At 50.3% G+C, this 22624-nt stretch overlaps 1 protein-coding gene across 7 annotated transcripts in view; it reads right to left on the minus strand.

Moving 5' to 3' along the window:
* Nucleotides 1-21853, minus strand: part of SEPTIN6 (septin 6) — a 61950-nt gene extending 40097 nt beyond the window's left edge. For 3 of the 7 annotated variants that reach the window (XM_032882279.1, XM_032882278.1, XM_032882280.1), the window contains exons 1-3: nucleotides 21706-21809; nucleotides 15704-15855; nucleotides 4786-4900 (exon numbers count right to left, since the gene is read on the minus strand). In XM_032882279.1, coding sequence (XP_032738170.1) covers nucleotides 4786-4900; nucleotides 15704-15784 — 196 coding nt within the window. In that variant the 5' untranslated portion in view covers nucleotides 15785-15855; nucleotides 21706-21809. Of the gene's footprint in view, nucleotides 1-4785; nucleotides 4901-15386; nucleotides 15510-15703; nucleotides 15856-21705 lie in introns of those variants that run through there. The other 4 variants (XM_032882281.1, XM_032882277.1, XM_032882276.1 and 1 more) reach the window with 4 other exon arrangements.
* Nucleotides 21854-22624: the final 771 nt, after the last annotated feature.

The following is a 22624-nucleotide window of genomic DNA, read 5'->3' on the forward strand; positions in this document are numbered from 1 at the left end:
TGATGGAGAGAGGATGCTGGAAACACCCGTTTTTTTAAACAAAGAATTTCCATTGGAAACGTGTAACATGAGATCCGCTTTTTCAAACTACACTGCCTGGGATAATCCACCCTTTTTTCCTTGTCTGCCGCTAATATCCACATCCTTTGCCCAGACAGATGCATTCCCCAGAAAACGAACAGGTTCGGACTAATAATGATAGCGGTGGCTTCTGGAGCATTTCTACGTACCAGGCACAGCTGTGACACGAAACTTTCCTTATTTGTTCCCCACAATGAACCTAGGAAGTAGATATTACTATTTGTCTTTTGGTTACGGAAGGGTTAGCCAAGCCACTTGCCAGCCATGTGAATTTGCCCTACTCCCCAGTCTCTCCATTCCTCTCCTTTCTCATCTGTAAAAAATGGGAGGAAGGAACTGGTCTAGGATCCCTAAGGAGTCACTGGCAGAGGAGGCCTTGAATCCAGTCAGACACTGGAGCAAAGACGTATAACCAATACGCCCAAGTGTGTCCCACGGGCATGCAACATCAGCTCATTTGTCACTCGACAAATGTTCACGGGGCCTCTCACCGGAGCCATGCATGATTTTAGGGACGAAAGATACAACAGTGCACAGGATAGCCACCGTCCTTGTTTGCAGGGAGCTCGTGGTCCCCGCAGCGGAGGTCTCTGCCAGCTGCGAACGAAGAGAGCCGTCTCCCAGGTTCAACAAGGAGGTATTCCAAAAGAAACTCTCCAGGAACTCTAGGGAGCCTAACGACAGGAACAAGGTCATAGCTGGCTCGGTAACCTTGCCCTCTTCTCCTTCCTGACCTTGCTGAGGCCTGGCCCCGAGGGGTGTGCTGGAGTAGGCTCGCCCTGCCTGTTGCAGATCTCTTTCTCGTGTGTGTTTTATTCCAAGTTCAACACGGCCCAGTTGAGCCTGGAATCCTGAGCAGCTTCAGAGTAAATATTATCATTATGACTCTCTGCACTCTTCATGGGCGTCACTGTTGCTGGTACATTTGGAGAGCAGCGTCCCTCCAGAGCTCCTTCCCGGCAGAAAAGAGCAACAGGCCCCAGGACATTCGTCCTGCTGGCTCTGGTGGCTGAGGCCTCCTGCACTAGATCTAGGCTCCTGGGATCTTTGCCAGTTCCAGAGCTAAGCGATTAGTATATGTTTTTTGTCGGGGGTGGGGGATGGTTGGGGATGGAGAGGGCAACCTCAGCCCACTCAGTAATTATTCCATAATAATAATAATTATAGAAGTCATAACAGGAGACATAACAGGCCCTCTATTGGGTGCCATTTATTGGTAGCCTTACTATGAATTAGGCTCTGGATTCACAAAACTTCTCTCTCTCAGTCCCACCACGCACCTGTGCTCAGGGGCACACACTCCCGTCAGCGTAGAGGGTACTCAGTCTGCTGGGCTTGGACCCCTACGGCCAGCAGCCCAGCACCCAGATAAACAATGCTGTGATCCGAATGTCCTAGGTCTCTGTTCATAACTGAAGCTACGGCTACTATCAGTTCGACCTTAACATGTCCTTCCAGAAAAGAAGAGAAAATCCTTCGGGAGGACAGAGGCTAGGCCCAAACAGACTTACCTGAGAACAGTCATTACAGGAGTAAACCTGATAGTTATGCACCAGCCGTAGGCCTGAAGGCAAGGCCACCGAAAGTCCTGCGGGAGAAAAGGTCACCTCCCGCAGGCAAGCTACAGACCCCTGGCCAAGCCGGTGACAGTACCCGTTCCCATGGCTGGGCTGAGATTGCAGCCTAAGAGCCCATCTAAACCACTCATGACCTCGACCCAAATTGTGGGTTCTCTGAGCAATGACAGGGTTGTGAGAACAGAGAGCAGGAGGTGTGCAGGCTGCCGGCTTATTTGCATCAGGGATGGGGAATGAAAGGAACTCAGTCCAGGCCGGGGCATCCACAGGGCGCCTCTGCAGCGCCAAGAGGGGGCCTACTAGGGTGATTTCCTGGGACCTGGCAGGTGCCGCAAGAAAGAGAGGGGGTGACTCTTGGGGGTGAGGATCTCCTTCCTGCTCCTCCCCTCTCGAAGGGTCTGGGGCGGTGGAAACATTCTACCCCAGCAGGGGCACGCCGAGTGGCTGCCGCTGTCCCGCGCCTGGGCGGGAACTCGAGGACGGGGGTTCACTCTTCCTCCCACTCGTTTGCCTTGAGCTTGGCTGCCTCCTCTTCAGGGCCCTGAGGGAGCCCACGGACTGGCGGTCCAAGTGCACTACACTTCCGGCCCTCAGAGGGCCACTCCGATTTCTGCGACCTCCCTCCTAGAGCCTCAGTCACCCGCCAGACGGCCCCTCGTTGACAGGTTGATGAGGGTGGGTCTGTCCTGTCACTTCTGAGCTCCTCGGCTTCAGTGCAGGTTGTACGGAGCTCCGGGAGGGATGCCAAGGGAATCCAATATCTTTGCACGGAAATTTTGCGGTAATCAAATATTATACGAAGTAAGCTGGCCAACGCCCAAAGATCAGAGCAGTTTGGCAATGCCGATGTTGGACATGATGACACCTCGGCGTTGAGCACTGTGGCTTCTGTTTATTTTGTGTCCTTCTCCTAATAGCATCGCATCATAACCACGAGCAGTAGACTTCTAGCACTTGAAGAACTGCTGGCCTAGCTCTGGATGCCCAGGCCCACGGTATGTAATTCTGTGATGCCTATATTGTCATCTCCTGAGTTCCCAAGCTGACGTGTGGGGGACAGTCATTTGGCCAGTGAGCGAGCCTAGCTGACTACCTGTCATCCATACTAAGAAGTGGCCTCCTTGTTGTCTACTTGTACCCTGAGTGCCCAGTTATTCTCCTACAGGAAATGATCGAGAAAGAGCACTAAGGGGGCCCCTGGGTGGCTCAGTGGGTTAAAGCCTCTGCCTTCGGCTCGGGTCATGGTGTCAGGGTCCTGAGATCGAGCCCCCCCCACTCAGTGAGGAGCCTGCTTCTCCATCTCCCTCTGCTGCTCTCCCTGCTTGTGCCCTCTTTCTCTCCCACTCTCTCTCTGTCAAATAAATAAAATCTTAAAAAAAAAAACAACAAAGAGAGCTCTAAGGATGGAGGAAAAGAAAAAGAAAGAGTCCAAGAAAATGAATGACCCTAGTTAGAAAATAGAACTGTAGATGACATTAAAGAGTAAAATATCCGGGGCGCCTGGGTGGCTCAGTGGGTTAAAGCCTCTGCCTTCGGCTTGGGTCATGGTGTCAGGGTCCTGGGACTGAGTCCTGCATCGGGCTCTCTGCTCAGCAGGGAGCCTGCTTTCCCCCCCAACCCCCCACCTGCCTCTTTTCCTACGTGTGATCTCCCTCTGTCAAATAAATAAATAAAATCATTTTTAAAAATTATTAAAAAAATAAAAAAATTTTAAAAAGAGTCAAATATCCAGTTCAGCGGGGGTTTGGAGCCTAAACATGAATGAGTTCTCCATACACTCTCTAGAAAACTAAGAAAGGGCAATCAGCAAGAGTGTCTGAGTGTTCCAACCAGCGGACAAACAGACTATTACAGTATTTCTACAGTCATTAAGGTTTGGAAGAAGGGTGCTGAACATGTGCAGGTAGACTTTGCTGCTCAATACAGTGAAAATCGTATGCTATCATCGTGTTTGCAAATTTGGGACTTTGGAAAGCCTAAGAATGTCAAGGAACTGCTGTTCCTCGTGTTTGTGTGGCCGGTGCCTGACCGTTTTCGAAGCGCCTTTGCGTTCTCAAGAGATGTCGCTGGCAGCAGTTAAAGAAGCCGTGAGAAGGTCAAAGGAGTCACAGCCAGACCTCGGGTCTTGTCCGCGCTCCCCCACCTACTCTGCCTTGCCCCGGTCAAGTCTCTTATCCTCCCCAGATGTCTGGGTCTCCATCTGCTCCGTGAAGATACAAATGGTACTCACTCTGCTCACACCACAGCGTCCTAGGAAGGACTCAAATTGCTACTACGCCAAGTGTTTGAGAAATAGAACAAATGGTGCCTGTGGGGGTCAACTCATTCATTCATTTCACAAACATTACTGAACTCTCTTGGCGCTGTGATTAGCCCATGAGAGGTGATGAACGCCTGGCTCCCACATTTGAGACTAAGGGTCCACGTGGAGATATATATTTTTTTAAGATTCTCATTTATTTATTTAGTGGTCAGAGAGAGAGAGAGAGAGAGAGAGCGAGCACAAGCAGGGGGAGCGGCAGGCAGAGGATGAGGGAGAAGCAGGTTCCCTGCTGAGCAGGGAGCCGGATTGTAGTCCCCCGACCCTGAGGTCATGACCTGAGTCCAAGGCAGAAGCTTAACCGACTGAGCCACCCAGGCATCCCTGAGTGGAGATATGCTCAAAGGGAAGAAAAGAACTTTCGCCTTGAGCTCAGACTGTATGGAGCACCACAGGGCTGCAGAGGAAAGAGCCTCACCCCGCTGCCCACAGCCGATTGGCAGGCATCCTACCACAGCCATCAGCCTCCCTCCTAGTCCTGCCCTGGCTCCTATTTCCTGCAGTCCAAGTGAACTTGACCACGGTAGCTGAGCCAGCCAGCTCCCTTACAAAAATTTCCACTGGATGTCACACGGCTCAGTTTCCCTGCAAGGTCCGGCCTGGTGTTCTGGTCTGAGCGGGGAAAAATATCATCAGGGCTGGCTGCTCACAAAGGCAAACAGAGGGATTAAAGAGGAAGAAGGAGGAAGACATTTTTGCAAATGGACCGGAATGACACTGTATTTAACCTAATTACCTGCCAAGCCACATGCAGCCATTAAAGGATCCATATTCTGTAATAGCATTTCCTGCTGTGGAAATACTCACCCACGCACAGGATGTTGAAGCAGAAGCCCTCGCTGACGGACTTATTCACCAGCTGGTCGGGCAAGCTGTCAAACCCCACGTGTCCAGCCAGGGGGACCGTGCGGCAACCTTCACCCTAATTTGGGAGGGGAGGCGGAGAGGGGAGAAAATGAAAATGTGCTTAAAAGCAATCTGGGTTCTCCCTTCTCATGCAAATGACCCACAAGCGAGGAAGTAGTCCCCCAAACGCAAGCTGGGTGGGTCCCCATCTTCCCTTAGCTCCTCCCTGCCCCAAAGCAGAATGGCCACTGGCTTAGAAGTCATGGCTTCTCAAGTGCAGGCCTCTGTGGGCTCCACGGTGAAGGTCACCATGGGTCCACGCACAGCGAACTGCCCAGGTGGCTTCTGGGACAGCAGGGGAGGGCGGGGTCAGGGGATGAGGTTCACGGTCATGGGGTTATGCTCCACGCCACCACTGAAAAGCCAGGTCATCTCCCTGTGACTCTGGTTCCTTGCACGTCTGTCCAGTGGTCGGGGGACTCAAAGGAGCTTCGCACAAGGCCTGGTCCGTGCCTAAGCGTCCGGTAAATATTACAAAAGGACTTCAAAAAGCAATTCCTCCTCTCTCCAGGCCATGGGGGGCAAACACAATGGGGGCGCAGTTTAAGGGGCAAGAGACTAGGCTTGGAAATGAGACTCAGTGAGAGTCCCACCCCCTTCACCTTCTGACCTCGGACAAGTTACTTAAGTCCTCTGAGTTTGCCCATCTGTCAAGTCAGGGACAAGTAGTGACTAGCTCATAGGGCTGGGGTGAGGACCCCACGGGCAACCGGTCCATTAGGCGCTGGGCGCGGTGCCTGGGATGTGGGGAGCCTCCCATCGACAGAAGCTGCTCCTGCTAGGGCTCGGGGAGGTTACCTCTCTCCGCAGAGTCCCCAAGTAACACGTGATGCCATGGGACACTTGGGAAACCCCCCCACCCCCGCCAGCTTGAGAGAGCTGCCTCCGTGCTTGCCCCCACCCGGTTCCCTGGTCTCCAAGGTCAGCCAAGCCATTCTCAGCCCTGGGAAGCAGAGGGCCCTTGCTTCACCTGTTAGTCCCAGCGCTTCTAACTGTTAGTGGTTTTGTAAAGCAGGGAGAGCCTCAAACTGGGGCAGGCTTCCAAGGAGCCAGGGGGAAGGAAAAAGAGGCCTGTGTGTACTCAAGAAAAGTGCTAACTGCCAACGGCCCCAGGGGAAGAGAGAAGGGCAGTCCGAAGCAGCTAGACAGGAACCACCAGCGGGCTATGTAAGGAGTTGGGAGTTTCTGGTGGGTGGGAACTCTACCAAGATTTCAAGGAACCAGAAAGGGACCCAGAGCAAGCCAAGAAGGGCCTGGTCCATGTCAGGAGGCCCGCCTTAGCATCCCAGGCTGTGTTAACCAGCAGCATTTTCTGCTGCCTGCACCTGCTTTCAGGCTAGGTCCCTAAGTGCGCATTTGCTCCTGGAGAGGGATGGGCTGAGCCCCTCCGCAGCTGCTGTTGCCAGAATGGCGGCCCAAGTAGCCCCTTCACCCAGTCATGCCATCGGGTCTTCCAAGAGCGAGAGACAGGGCTAGGGCTGGGACTGCCATCTGGAAAGTTCGTTATGCTCACATGTCTTCCCCCACACACTCCCAGCGGAGTATTCCTGACACACAACCATATGCCAAAGTTCAGTCTGAGCTGGCGTCTGCCAGGCCCCAGAGGGGCACCTGAGAACAGCTGGGTTTCCTGCGTGGGCCACGGCCCCTGGAGGCTGGTTCTACATGCACCCCTTTCTGCTTCCCCTCACCCCTTCCTCCTCCTTTTTCTTAGAGCAAAAAAACAAAGATCCAAGTTTCCCACCGGTTGTTCTTGGTCCTTAACATGGCAGGGGAGACAGAGACTTAAGAGCCAAAGTAGGCTTTCTCCACGGGTCCTCCTACATAGCAGGCATCGGAAATTGGGACACACTTGGAGCTGAGGTTTCCTGAGCCATATTTTATCGGCCCTGGCTGCCTCTTCCTGTCTCCAAATTCAGCACCATGAAACTCTGGCCTCTGGTCCAAGCGCCAAAAGGAAAGAGAATTTTCAAACTGAACATAGTGGAGACGTGGGAAGAAAGCTACTCCTTTTCTTTTCAAGATTTTATTTATTTACTTATTTATTTAAAATATTTTATTTATTTTTTGACAGAGATCACAAGTAGGCAGAGAGGCAGGCAGAGGGGGGTGGGGGAAGCAGGCTCCCCACTGAGCAGAGAGCCTGATGCGGGGCTCGATCCCAGGACCCTGAGATCATGACCTGAGCTGAAGGCAGAGGCTTAACCCCCCGAGCCGCCCAGGTGTCCCTAAGATTTTATTTATTTATTGACAGGAAGAGAGAGAGCCCAGCAGGGGGGAGCAGCAGAGGGAAAAGCAGACTGCCCACAGAGCAGGGAGCCCATCATGGGGTTTGATCCCAGGACCCTGGGACCTGAGCCAAAGACAGATGCTTAACAGATTGAGCCACCCAGGTGCCCCTCCTCTTCTTCCTACTTTTTTTTTTTTTTAATTAAGAGAGGGAGAGATGGGTGCCTGCGTGGCTCAGTGGGTTGAGCGTTAGACTCTTGGTTTCAGCTCAGGTGAAGTCATGGGATGGAGTCATGGGATGGAGCCTGGGTCAGGCTCCACGCTAGGTGCAGAGTCTCCTTGGGTTCCTCTCTCCCTCTCCCTCTGCACCACCCCCAGCACTTTCTTTCTCTCTCTAAATTAAATGAACAGCTAAATCTTTTGAAAAAGAGAGGGAGGGGCAGGGGGAGGGACAGAAGGAGAGAATTTTTTTTTTTTTTTTAAGAGACAGAGAGGGAGAGAGAGAATCTTAAGCAGGCTCCACGCCCAGTGCGGAGCAGAGATCCAGACACGGGGCTCCATCTCACCACCTTGAGATGGTGACCTGAGCCGAAATCAAGAGTTGATGCTTAACGGACTGAGCCACCCAGACGCCCTTCCACACCTTATTCTTAAAGATTTCCTACATTGTCAACAACTCACCAAGAACCTCCCATGTGCCCCCCTCCCCTTGCCACTGTTACCTCCCACCTAGCATAGTGCTGCAAAGAGCCTTAAATAGCAGAGGAAAGAGTATGGGCTTTATTCCATAGGCAACGGCATTCGGAGGCCCTTTGAGTGTTTTTGAGCATGGTACAAGTGGCATTTTTTGTACAAAGATCATTCCAGCTGCAGGACGTTTGATTGACTGGAGGAGAGAGAGAGCTGAAGCAGGAAGACAGATGACTCCACTAACATGATCCTGGCAGAGTGACATCCAGGCACGGTGCCAATAAATGCTGGTTGAACTGAGCTGCTCTGACTTGGGACTCAGGAGGGAGGAACAGACTTGAGACATGTCCTCAAGAAGGGTGATCGCTCCATCAGTGATCGGGTAAGTGGGAGTGAAGGGCAGGGCAATCACAATGTTCTGAGCCTGCGAGCTTGGATTGGTGGCACCATGGGCAGAAAAGAGAGAAGCCAGGAAAGGGTGCTTGTTTAGTGGGGGAAATGGAGGATTCTGGTTTTATTTTTTTTAAAGATTTTATTTATTTATTTAACAGACAGAGATCACAAGTAGGCAGAGAGGCAGGCAAAGAGAGAGAGGAGGAAGCAGGCTCCCTGTGGAGCAGAGACCCTCGATGTGGGGCTCGATCCCAGTACCCTGAGATCATGACCCGAGCCGAAGGCAGAGGCTTTAACCCACTGAGCCACCCAGGTGCCCCAGGATTCTGGTTTTAAATAAGCTATTAGGAAACATTACATTTATGGGAGTTTTTATTTTCTAAAAAGCAAGCAGGGTTCACTGTAGAAATTTTACAACACAGGGAAAATGATAAAGGAGAAAACAACAAACACTCATAACATTCATGTGTGTTTCCCTCCAGTTCGTATACCTTTTGTTTCTTACAAAATAGGGATAATTCTATATATTCCTTTTTGTAGCCTGATGCTTAACAGAGTGTGGATGTTTTCTTGAGAAATTAAGCATACTTCTAAAACATTATTTGTACTGGCCACATAGCATTCTACAGAACTAATCTTCCACTGCTAGACATTCCACATGATTCCAAGTTTTAAACAATAGAAACAATAATTCTTGTTCTTACAGGTTTGCATAGATCTTTGATTATTGTCTTAAGTTAAATTCCTAGAATTGAAGCCCACTGGGTCCAAGGGCACACACATTTGAAAGACTTTGGTACATATTGCGAAATCATTCAATAGAGAAATAGTACAAACGTCTATTTCCACCACCAATACAGAAGAGGGTCTGTTTACCTATACTTAGACCAACACTAAGTTTCTGAGGCTTTTAAACCACTGTGAAAGGATCATTGAAAAACGGCATCACAACGTTTAGCTGCTTGTATTAGTGAAGGTGAACGTTCTTTTTATGGTTCAACTCTATACATGCATTGTGTATAAGGTACACATATATGTGAGTTGCCTATTCATGTCCTTGCCCATTTTTTTAAATTGGTGCTTGTCTCTGTCTTCTGGATTTGTAAAAGCATGTTTTTTTAAAGACTTTTATTTATTTATTTGAGAGAGAGAAAGAGCAAGAGCAGGAGCCAGGGGAGAAGCAGAGGGAGAGGGCCAAGAAGACTCAGAGCTGAGCACAGAGCCCAGTGCAGGGCTCGATCCCGGGACTCGAGATCACGACCTGAGCTGAAATCAAGAGTTGGACACTCAACCAACTGAGCCACCCAGGTGTCCCCAAAGCATTCTGTATGTTAAGGAAAATAAGACAGTTTTGATTTTCTGGTGAGATATGCAGGAGAAGAAATCCAACAATTACTTACCCATATGGGACTGTAGGCTCAAGGAGAATTCAGGACTGGGGTATGAATTTAGGAGTGGGAGGTATGAAACTGGATGTGTTCTCCAAGAGATAGTACAGAAAAGAGCTGGAGATTGAATATAGGAAATGCCCACGAGTAAGGAATGGGAGGATGGAAAGGATTCTTCCACACGAGGGAAATGATCAGAAAAATAAGACATGACCCAGTAGTTTTCTAGCACCAGAGGCCAAGTTTGAAGTCAGGAAGAATTACAGAGAAATAACCATTAATCTGAAATTTGGTGAATTTGGTGACTTTAGAATCCTTATTTCTTCTGCATCTTTTTACCTGGTGTCTATCCAATACGCAAAAATTAACTGGAAGGTTTGGGGACGAGGGGACATGGGATCTGGTTACTGTGTTTTTCTTGCTAAGATTTGAGAAGGAAACTTTTTGTCTCAGTGCTTATAGTTGAGAAAGCTTCAAAAATATATTTGTGTATATATTTCCTGCTTTAGGAAATCCTGTCTAGCGAGCACCATTGACTCTTGTTTTGATAAATCTTATAAGATGTCAAGGTCATCATTATGAGTATTAGTCCTCATTGTTCAGAGCTAAATATGTAGAGGTAAAAAGGACATTGGACTGAATGTACACTGACCCCAGGACAGCCCCTGGAAGTTTCTGTCCTCTCCCTCATTAAAGCTCTGCTATCTTATCTCTTTCCTCTTTCCCCTTAAGGTGGCCTGATTACCTGAGGCCTTAATTACTCTGACTGCAGTTAACTGCACGTTCCCTGGATTACAATGTGCGCAAGAGAAGATGGAATTGACAGCTTGGCCCAACAGTAATACCTCAAGTTATCATCTGGAGTAGCAGGTGGTGGGTGCCATGTTTAAGGCTGGAACGGAGATGCCAGAAGGGCCACAGTGACCCATCTCTGGGGCACGTGGGTGGCATCTGCCTTCAGCTCAGTCATGATCCCAGGGTCCTGGGATCAAGTCCTGCATCCGGCTCCCTGCACAGCGGGGAGTCTGCTTCTCCCTCTCCCTCTGATCCACCCCTATCCCCGACTTATGTGCTCTCATGCCGTCTCTCAAATAAATCAATAAAATCTTTTTTTTTTAAGGGCCCATCTCCTGTCACCCTGCAACCTCCCTAGGAATCTATTCTGCAGCAAGTCAGTATCTGTACAAAGATCCATGTACAAGGAACTTCATTGCAGCATGATGACAATACTGAAATACTAGGGGGAAAACTCATAAATGTCTGAAAACAGAAAAATATTTAACTAAATCATGGTACATGTATATTCTAGAATATTCTGCAGGGATTAAGAAGAATGCGGTAGGTCTTGGGGCACAAGAGTGGCTCAGTTTGTTGAGCACCCGACTCTTGGTTTCTGCTCAGGTTGTGATCTTGGGGTCGTGGGAAGAGCCCCCACATCAGGCTCTGCACTCAGCGGGGAGCCTGCTTGAGGTTCTCTCTCTCCCTCTCCCTCTGCCCTCCCCCCACTCATGTGCACTCTCTCTCTCTCCCTCCCTAAAATAAATAGGGGCGCCTGGGTGGCTCAGTTGGTTAAGCGTCTGCCTTCGGTTCAGGTCACGATCCCGGGGTCCTGGGATTGAATCCAGTGTTAGGCTCCCCACTCAGGGAGGAGCCTGCTTGTCTCTCCCTCTGCCTGGGGCTCCCTCTACTCATGCTCACTCTCTGTCAAATAAATAAAATAAAAATCTTTAAAAAATAATAAATTAAATACATAAATAAATCCTTAAAAAGGAAGAAGAATGAAGCAGGTCTGTATGTTCCAATGCAAATATCTCCAAGACATATTCCAATGTAGAAAAAAGAGGCTGTAGAACAAGCAGCACAGGGGGAGGCCACATGTGCAAAAAAAAAGCCCAATATATGTGTGCTTGCACATAAATGGTTGTGAATGCATAGAAAGAAGCCAAGAAAAAAATCCCACCAAACCCAGGAACGTCGGTGGCTACCTCAGGGGAGTGATGCGCAAACAGGGGCTTACACAAGGGGCTAGTCTGTATGCTTCCGTATTATTTGATCCTTTTACAGCATGAATGTATTCACACAATACCCATGTCATTTAAAAACATTTTTAATACAAGAAAAGAGAGCTCTCGCTCAGCTTTACAGCAGGGGTAATTAGGATGCCAAATCTGAGAAGAGCTAAAAGGAAGGCAAAATGAAAGAGTGCTCCTGAGAATTGGGAGAGCCCCCCACCCCCCCCCCGCCAATTACATTTCCTGTTTTCTCCCCATCTGCAGTCACCTGCGGTTTAAAATACGTTATACCACATTTCACATCACGGGCAGAAACACCACTCTCTTTCTCTTCCGCCTCGTCCCCTGGGGACACACCAATTTCATTTCTTAATTGAATATTCAAAGGTGCATGTTACTAAGAATGAGTTTATGCCGGTTCCAGCTGTGCAACTTGCTCCCATTGCTGTTATTCTGAAAACAAAGAGTCCCATAAGCACCCCGATGGGCAGTCTCTGTCCCCCTGTCCCCCTCTCCCACCCCACCCCTCTTCCAGCCTTGGCGGGATAGGAAGCAAGAGGTCCAGGAGGCCTCTGGGAACTGAGGATCCGTCTGTATCAGTGGAGTTTCCCCGCCTCCGCCTCGAGTTGGGGGAGCTGAGTTAGTAGCTGACATGTTGAAGAAGGAAACCAAAACAAGGCACCTGGCTGGCTCTGTGGGTAGAGCATGGGACTCTTGCTCTCAGGGTCGTGGGTTCAAGCTCCATGTGGGAGGCAGAGATGACTTAAATCAATAAGGAAATACAGAAGTATGAGGCCAAAACATAAAGGTTGGAACTCATTGCGCCTTTCCCTAAACTTTCTCCTCTGGCCTCTGCACCTTGTAGATACACTGGAAATAGGATTCACTCCAGCAGTCTCACATGTCACTTACTGGTGGGCCTGATTTCTCACACCTTTCCTTTCTCCATCTCTGTCCCAGCCCTGAATGCCGATCTTTGGGGGAGGGACAGAGGGAGAGAGAGAATCTTAAGCAAATTCCACGCCCAGCACAGAACCCCACTCAGGGCTCCATCTCACCACCCGGAGATCATGACCTGAGTCCAAATCAAGAGCCAAAGCTTAACCGACTGCGCCCCCCAGATGTCCCTAAATACCGATCTTTTTAAAAATTTAATTATTTTTATTAACATATAACGTATTATTAGCCCCAGGGGTACAGGTCTGTGACTCATCACATTTCACAGCACTCACCATAGCACATACCCTCCCCAGTGTCCATCACCCCGACACCCTCTCCCTCCCCCAACCCCAGCAGCCCTCAGTTTGTTTCCTGAGATTAAGAGTCTCTTATGGTTTTTCTCCCTTCTGATCCCATTAAATACGGATCTTTGATAGATCCTGCAACCCTCAGGATGATCAAAATTAAACAATAGTTCAATGGTGCACAATGGAATATTAAGCAGCTGATAAAGACATTTTCTAAGAATATTCAGTGACATGGGAAAATGATCACCAAATAGGCAAATAACAAAACAAAACAAAACCCTATATATACAGGATCATTCCAATCATGGGGGAAATCATATATATATATATTTTTTAAATTTTTATTTATTTGACAGAGAGACACAGTGAGAGAGGGAACACAAGCAGGGGGAGTGGGAGCGGGAGAAGCAGGCTCCCAGCCAAGGAGGGAGTCCTCTGCGGCGCTCCAGCCCAGGATTCTGGGATCAGGACCTGAGCCAAAGGCAGAACCTTAATGACTGAGCCACCCAGGCACCATGCCTAAATGTATTTTTTAAAGCTCGGAAGAATATACAGTTGACTCTTGAACAACGCAGTTTGAATTGCCTGGGTCCACATATGCATGCATTTATTCCCCATAAATACAAGAAAGGACTACAAATGTGTTTTCCCTTCCTTATGCTTTTCTTTTTTTTAAAGATTTTATTTATTTATTTGAGAGAGCGGGGGAGGGGAGGCAGAGGGAGAGAGAGAGAAAATCTCAAGCGGACTCCGAGCTGAGCAAGGACTCCGTACTGAGGGCGGAGCTGATGTGGGACTTGATCTCGCAACCTCACGACCTGAGCCGAAATCAAGAGTTGGACACTTAACCGACTGAGTCCCTCAGCCAAGACAAGGGAAGGAGCCTCAGATATTTTGGCAAAATCTTCAACCACAGCTACAAGAAAGGTGCTTTACATACAGATAATCAGAAAATCTGGTTAAGTAGTCCACTTTGGGGCAGTTTTATTGTATGTAAACATTTGTTTTCCCAATATGAGAACAAAGCCCTATTATTATCCTTACTATAACACTATATATACATAACTTATTATACGGTATAACTTATTATTATAAGGATTCATGGGAACAAGAAGTCAAATCACATATCTGCAAACATCCAGAAAAACTGCTTGCTGCAGCAATCAGGTGGCTGAGAGCCCTCTCCATGGCCTCCAGTCGGGGGAGTGGACACCACCGTATTATCGGCCCTAAGAACCACAAAAACACTGATAAGTTCCCAGAGATTATTAAAAAAAAAAAAAAAAAAAAAAAAAAAACCTCCAGTGTGTCTCCCACGGCAAATGTCAGGATTTCCCTCCTGCCGATTAAGCCAGGCTAAGAGGAAACTGACAAGAGTAGCAATGCCCTGAATTGGGAGAGAGACGTTTGGAAGGGGGGGCCCTTTCCAAGGAGAGAGAAATCTTGCCCACCTGGGCCTTTCAGTGGGGAAGCAGCTTCGGGGACCCTGGGGAAGCACAAAGGAAACCATCTTTACCATGCAGGGAGAAGGCCCATTTTTGGCAAATCCAATAGAAGAAACTCTGGATTTTAATACACCAGATCAGTTCCTGAGTGGCTTTTCATTCTATAAAATGATTCGCAGCAGGATTCCATTAAATGGCCAGCTCTCCTAGTGCATTTAAAATGGGATTCAAATAGACAGAAATTCAGCCGTCATGTACCTTTATCGGAAGACAATAGCTCACTACACCTATGGGCAGACCATCTGAACCGCTGTTTCTGTTATGCTTACAGAGATCCGGCTGAGCTCAAAGCACAGACTTGCCTTTCCCTCAACTCTCTCCCCACCCTGCTCGCTCGAGGAGTCAAAGCAGGTAAGTGGTGGAGTTCAAGTCGGCCACCTCGGACAGAAGTAGAAGCAGGCTAGAGCCTAAGAGAAATTAAGCTGGAGAACAAGGAAACAGAGTACCATACAGCGTTAGAGCTGGTCGCGGCCCTGAAGGCTCACCTACACCAACCCGCTCTTTTTGCAAAAGGGGAAACTGTCTGAGAGAGAGGAAGTGACTTGGGGTTTTGGGGCAGAGAGCGGAGCAGTGCAGGGCTCCCGGCCCTGGTGAGCGCAAGGCCGCTTTAAGGTGGGAAAGCTTGACTCCAAGTTGGCAGGTATATTCCTTCAAGCTGCTGAAGTTCTGGGGGCATCGGGCTTGTGGCTTAAGGACAGTCAAGAGGGACAAGGGTCACGGATCACGACCTGGACCCCTGTGTGCTCACCGTGGTGGGTCTGGCCCATGGAGGGCAACTGAGGCAGTCTGATTTGGGCCTAACTAAGGTTGAGCCCCAGGGCGACCTAACCCAACTAGCCAGATTCTAGGTGAAAGCCAGTTCCATCTCAGGCCAGGGGCCACTCCTGCGGGTAGCAGGTCACCTTTCCCACATAAAGCCAGATTCCCTCCGGGCTAGGCTCTTTAAACAGAGTTTTCGAGGTGTTCCGGCCACTGTTATCTCTAATCTGCTTTTAAAAAAAAAAGAAAAGAAAAGAAAAGAAAAAAAGGTTTACTCACAGGCCTCTGGATGAATGCCCAGCTGTCCTCTAGGGAGCCTGAATTTGCCTCTGCCTCCATCTGGTCTCATTTAAAGTGGATCTAAGAAAACCCAGTTCCTGCCTCTGCGCCGGTGCTCAGAGCCGGGGCCTCCGCTGGGAAAGGAAACTCGGCACCGCCTCACACCTCATCAGGGTCAGAAAGCAGAGATCTGTGGCTGTTACCCCAGGGCCTTCATTAGGGGGTTCCAGGGGGCCCTGCCAGCAGAAACCTGAGCCCTGATCCTGTCTCCTACCTCCCCACCCCGGAAAAGGCCTGCAAATCTTTTCCCCAGTCACCTTTAAGTGAGTGGAACGGATGACCCAAGTCCAGGGCCAGCAAGGAGCACGCGGCATAATTCTCACCCTCCTTGAGCACATATGTGGCCTCCTTCCTCTTGCAGGCGGCGGAGAAACCCACGGTTTCAAATCCCAGCAGCAGAAGCCTCCTCCTGCCAAACCGAGGAGGAAGGGTCTGTGTTTCTAATTTATTCGGCTCCTCCCCGCCCCCCGTTGTTACTTAAAATAATCCATCATTACACGGCTGGTGGCTCCAAGATTTTTATTTAAAGCAATATGGGAAGAAAGAAAAAAGAAAACCCACACGTAACCCATGACTGCGCTATCTGGGATTGAAGTGGAGAATCTTTTCACCATCACGGAATCTTCAAGGCATCCAAGGATAATCTTCTCTGAGCTACACCCCCCCCCCCCCCCCCCCGCCACGGGTGCACTGGGGTAGGAAGGAATGCAGTGAAGAGAGGGGGAAGTTAGGGTCTGGCAGGATTTTTGTTTCTTAGAAACTTCGCGAAAAGGGCAGGTTTGGTTGTTTTGAACGGATCTGTGTCATCCGGTGTGGGTCTCACTGTTTCAGCCACTGAACAACACTAACACACACTTGGGACTAGGTCCCTTGGTCTCCCTGTACCCATAAAAGAAGAAAACACGAAGACTCGTCCGGGAAATATAGATGACAGCATTTAGAGACCGTTGAAAGAAACCTGTTCCACTTATCCATGGTATTCTCTTTGCTTTCTCTTCTCCTTCTCTTTCTTGAATGTGGTCCAAAGAGTACACACCACTTACAAGCCCTTCTCAGTTGTTCGTGCTAATACAAAACCATGGCTCTGATAATCCAGAAACCCAGGCAAGTCTAGAAATCAGTCCTGTCTGGTTTTGGAATACCTTTTTCCAGGGGACTTATCTTCCTAATTAGTTTTGCTCAGGCTCATGCAACGGGTGTGTTCCCTTACAGCGCACAAAGGGAGGGGCCGTGCTGGGTAACAAAGCCAGCAATTAACGGAAAATTTACAGCAGAGGCTCTGCAAGGTAAATGCTATGCACATGACTGCAGATCAAAATCTCATTATACTATACAGACAAACCGCTCAGCTGTAATGCAGTTTTGTAATAAGAACACTGCTAACACTCAACATTTCCAGGATTTAGGAAATGAAAGGAAACGGGGCTGATTCCTGCCTGTCATGGGGGGGGCTCTCAGAGGGCACAGTCCTGTGTGCCTTGGGCACCACATACACCCCAGCACCTCGCCCAGGGCCTGGCAGAGCGCGTGCCCCTCAACACTCACTGAAGGAATCAATGAGAAGAGAAGTGCATGAATGAACAAATGAAATGCTCTCAGGCCAGGAGCAGAGTGAGAGCTCACCCATCTTCACACCCACCCGCTTTCTTAGCCAAAGCCCTCAGGAGTCCTTTCCGGTCACCCACCGCCCGCACCGGAGGCTGGATTGGGTCCGCTGGTAATGAATTCTTACAGCAGGCCACAGCTGAGCTGTGTAGCACTGATCACGATGATAATTATATAGTTATTTAAGTCTGCCTCCACTACTAGATAGTAAACTCTCTGAGGGAAGAGACCGTATGCCTTTGGGGGGACGGAACATTGTCATTTCCTGACTCCCCCAGCTTTTTTTTTCTTTTTTTTTTAAATATTTTATTTATTTATTTGACAGACAGAGATTACAAGTAGGCCTAGAGGCAGGCAGAGAGAGGGGGAGGGAAGCAGGCTCCCTGCTGGGCAGCGAGCCCAGTGCTGCCCCGCTTCTCAGGACCTGAGCAGAAGGCAGAGGCTTTAACCCACTGAGCCACCTGGGTGCCCCGTCCCCCCAGCTTTTTCTTTGGAAAAGTCTCAAACACAGAAAAGTCAGAAAATAGTACCATGATCAGCAATGGTTTAGATCAGCTTGGTTTATTCAATGATTTTTAATATTGGAGGCTGTGCAAATTTTCTTTTTATGTTTAAAGATTTATTTATTTATTTGAGAGAGAGAGAGTGCAGGAGTATGCAAGCAGGAGGGGGGGAGGGCAGAGGCAGAGAGAGAATCTCAAGCAGATGCCCAGCTGAGCACGGAGCCCTCCCCCATGCTGCACTTGATCCCATGACCCTGAGATGATCATGATCTGAGCTGATAGGAGGAGATGGCTGCTCCACTTCCTGAGCCACCCAGGCACCCCAGCCATGTAAATTTCCCTCTGTGCTGTGTCCTCAGTGGAGGTATGGGTACATACTGGAGTTTTGCTCTCCCCGCTTGGAGTAGAATATTCCTTTTAGTGAGGCAGGGAGCTTCCAGGGGGAATGGAGGGTAAATGCCATTTGGTAGCAAGACCAGAATGCAGAGGCAGGTGTCTCCCAGCCTGTAGGCAGGTCCCCGGGTAGGGCAGAGTTAGTCCCTGCAAAATCTTTCATTAGGGAGAAAGACCATTCCCTGGCTGCCACTGGAGGACAGCATCACTGTCCACCTTGTGGGACTGGTTCAAGCCAGACTCAATGAGCTGTTCATTTTACAGGCCAGCCCTTAACAGTCTGGACCTAAAAATGCAACACTGAAAGAAGCAGCTCAATGAAAAAGCCAGAAGATGTAGCCCCTGAAGCCTGCTGGGCTGTGGCTTTCTACGTGACCTTGGACGAGTCATGTACCCTTAAAGAGTATATATTAATAGCAGCCCAAGTCACCTCACAGGTAGGGGCTGGGAGTGGGGACAGCCCAAGAATCTTCTAAAGTTCTCTAATTATTTCACAGTGTCCACAATCTGTCTCTCCAAGCTTAGACCATAAGCTTAAAAACCAGGAGCTGGGCGCCTGGGTGGCTCAGTCCATTAAGTGTCTGCTTTTGGCCCCAGTTGTGATCCCAGGATCCTGGGATCATCCTAGATCTGGCTCCCTGCTCAGCAGGAACTCTGCTTCTCCTTCTCCTCCCCACTCATGCTCTCTCACTATCTCTGTCTCTCTTGTCTCTCAAATAAATAAATAAAATATTTTAAAAATTTTTTTAAAAATTTAGGGCACCTGGGTGGCTCAGTGGGTTAAAGCGTCTGCCTTCAGCTCAGGTCGTGATCCCAGGGTCCTGGGATTCAGCCCCACATTGGGCTCTCTGCTCAGCTCTCTCTCTGCCTGCCTCTCTGCCTACTTGTGATCTCTGTCGAATAAATACATTTAAAAATTTTTTATTTAAATTATTAATTAAAAAAAAAAGCCAGGAATTATGTCTGCTACTTTTTTTTTTTGGTCGAGTTCACCAGGGCTAGCCACAGTGCTGGACACTTATCGGTGAAAAGTCAACGAGTGGACACAATGGAGAAACGGTTTTGGCATGCAGAATCTTCGTGGTGTTTGTTCAGATGGGACGGGATTGGATTGCGTACTCAAGAGCTGAACTTCCAAGCATCATGCATGCCCAGAGAAGGGTCCTATCCAACAACTCCATGGCCTGTTTTAAGTCACTAATGATGTTACCTAACTAGCCACGGTGACCTTCAACTGATTCTGGAAAGAACACCTCCCCCGTCAGGCACACAGCAGACTGCTGCTTGGATGGCTCCATGTCTCAGAGCTCATTCAAAAGAACTCCTACGCTAGGCACACTTAAGTTGATTCTCCAGTCTTCTCTTCCCGAACCCTGGATACGTGTTCCTTGGAAGAAACAAGCAGCAACCAGACACCCAAGGTCTCCTGAGTTAATTCCATCTTCCCCTGGTGAATTACAACTTCTTGCAGACACAAAGGAGAGCAGAGAGACAAATGACACATAAACAAGAGCTTTACAGACTGGAGGGGGGGCAGGGAGAGTGACGTCAGTCTTCCCAGAAACCCATTTATCCTGATAACAAGGTCTCAAGTGCTTGGGCCGCTCTTTCAGCTTCGGAATCTGGCTTACAATTATCTTCTTCATCATACAGTATGGGCAAGGCCAGCCAGAGCAAACTGGAACCACGCAAAGCAAACCAAAGGCCCTAAATCACACCCATCCACCCCCCCATCCGCCAAACAAAGGGGACCTCTGGGTTGCCTCAATCTGCCTGAGGTGAAACACAACCTTCTGGAATGTTCCCCATTACGACATCTGCCCTGCAATCCTAATCCAGGCAAGGGGGACTGGTGAGGGAGCAAGGACAGGTCGATGCAAATTAATTAACTGACAAGAAAAATCATTAGCGTCCTTTTTGGTCACTAAAGACAGGGCAAGTGTAATCCAGGAGACTTAATGCCTCTACTTAAGCCACGCCACCTCTAAAATGCAGGTAACAGGGAGCAGAAAAGCACTCTGGGAACCTTCAAAATGCCACAGCAATAAATATGACAGTGCCAATCTCAGAGAGAAGAGAATCCTGTCAAATTCCATGATCACAGAGCCCTGTCTACCTACTCCTGGTCCTCCTGCATCATAACAATGTAAAGATCTGGTTCTGGGGTCTGCAGGGGTTGGGGAGGTTCAGAAAAAATCATCCTGCCCTTCCAGACAGAGACAAGAGGGTGGAAAAAATTCATATATATCCTGTAGAGAAAATACAACCAGATTCTGGATTCAGATTTTGAAAACAAAAACGAATCAATTTCAATTACAACAAATACCTAGAGGTTTGGGGGTTTTTTTGTTTTGTTTTTGTTTTTGTTTTTTTTTTTGGCTCTGGAATTACAGTGCATAGACTATTTCCCTAAATAAGTAAGCCACAAGGTTTAAAAACTTTTGTGTGTGTGTGTGTGGCTCGGAGATCTTCATCCAGTAGTATATGGTGTTATGGGGTTCACCTACCCCTACTTCACTCTCCCTCAACATAGAGTGAGTGAGGGTAACTGCGGGCTTCTGAAGACCTCCGATACCACGGAGGAAGAGAAAGGTTACACTGTTCCCCCAAATGGAATCACCCCCTCCCTTTACAACCAAACTTCTGGTCTAAAAAAAAAAACAAACAAATATGGAGCCTCTGGTCACTTCAGTTATGGTTTCTCTGAACATCCCAGGCTGGAAAACTTCAGTTCTTTAAAAGAAGGTTTTGTTTGTTTTTTGTTTTTCCAGAGTCTGTTGCCAACAAAATGAGACGGCACCGCTTTTGCAAGCCTCACACTTATTCTCCTGAGTCCCCATAGGAAGAAGCCAGCTGCACAGGTTTTGGCATACAAGCCCAGTTACGCGCAACACGCACCCGAGGCAGACCCCCAGGGGCTGGCAAACCGCCGGTCAAGGTATCCAGAAACATGCTAAAACACGCAGCCACCCCCTCCAGACCAGCGAGCTGCACACACACGCACACGCACACACGCACGCATACACGGGACCCACAGGCACCCGTCACAAGCAGAGAGGGTTGGGACACAAGGACACACGCCACGGAGGTGAGCGCCCACAGAGAAACAGGCGGACTCATCTAGGGTCACAGACAGCCCCGGCGCCGCCGCCTGCCCGGGAGGCACGAGTGCGCGCGCGTGCACTCGGACGCATACGGTGATACACACACACAGACGCAGTCACATATGTAATGCATATGGAGAAACCCTACCCCAGCCAGTCACCTCCCCGCCCCCCCCACCACCACTCACCGCCTCCTGCCCCGGGCTCACCCCAGCCCCGCGCCCCTCTTCCGCTGGAGGCCCGGGTCCCGGGAAGGGGGTTGCTGGGCGCAGAGGGGCGGCCCGACGGCCAGAGGAAGCGAGACCAGGGAGCCTGGGACCTCGAGGGCTTCGCGGCTGGTTCGGCCATTCATTCGGCAACGCCCCAGTGGCGCGGCGGCAGCTGCAGCGAGGGAGGCGGCGGCGCTCACTGCAGCCCTAGGGCAATGCAAGTTCAGCGGCCGGCCCGAAGCCTCCGCCAGGCCCCCTCATCCGTCCGCCACCCGCGGGGACAGGCTGCGGGAGTGAGCCGCGGACCCCGGGAGCAGAAGTCCTGCCGCGCCTTGACTCCTGGATGTTGCCCGCTGCCCTCGCCGCGGCCGTGGCGGCGGCCAGGTCTCCTCCGCCCTTCTCAGGCCCCCGGCCCCTGGCGCCGGCACCCCAGCCGGTCACTCACCACCTGGCGAGCTATATCGGTCGCTGCCATCGCTCCTGCGTCCGCCAGGGCTGCCACGGGTGCCGCCGCCACCAGAGCTAGAGCACAAGAAACAGCGGAGCTTCTCCGACAAAGAGAAAGTGTTACACTTCGGGCGCGACCAAGTCCGGTGGGGGGAGGTGCGAGGGAGGGGCCCCCGCGCCGCAGCTCCAACCCCGACCTCCTCTCTATCGTCCACCCCCTCGGAAGTGGGGTATGGGGAGGGGGCGGATTTCACGCCCCGCTTCCCCCTACAGCGAGCCCAGTTCCAGTTCTCCCTGCAACCTCAGCTGTAGGCCTTTGCGAAGGGGGGCGGGGGCTCCCCTCGGTGACCACGTCCTCTGCCCCCCCCCGCCACTGGCTCCGTGGTACGTCCCGACCTCTGCTGAATTGTCACACCCCCCTGCTCTCGCCTTACATCCCAGAGTCCCCAGACCCCGGAGGCTGGAAGGGAGCCCCTGCCCCTCCCCCTCCCGCGCACAGCTCGGCGGCTGAGCTCTGCAGTCCTCCTCCCCCTCCTCCCAGCCCCCTGTACCCCCTCTTCCTCTCCACCGTGATCTCAGGGTGCTCCGATGCGAGCGCCCGCGGCTGGAGACGCGAGGCTCCTCTACACCTCCTCCCACCCCCATGGCCCGGGAGTGGGCAGCTGCGGCACCTGCCGCTCCACAGTGGATCTTAGATAGAGGGGGCAGTTGGGGGGATCCGCACTGCGGCCCCGCAACTGAGCTGTGACGTGCGGAGTCCGAGGCCCGCAGACTCGAGGTCCCCTTCTGCCCTGGGGTTTCCAAGCCTCGGATGCTGTAGGCTGTAATTTCGTGGAGCCGAGCTCACCACTCCTGGGTCCTTCATACAGACGGACCCCTCACTCCTCTCCCCACCAAGCCCTAGAAGCTCAGCGTGT

Source organism: Lontra canadensis, unplaced genomic scaffold (assembly GCF_010015895.1).
Source record: "Lontra canadensis isolate GAN:19392208 unplaced genomic scaffold, GSC_riverotter_1.0 scaffold81, whole genome shotgun sequence".
NCBI classification, from domain to species: Eukaryota; Metazoa; Chordata; class Mammalia; order Carnivora; family Mustelidae; genus Lontra; species Lontra canadensis.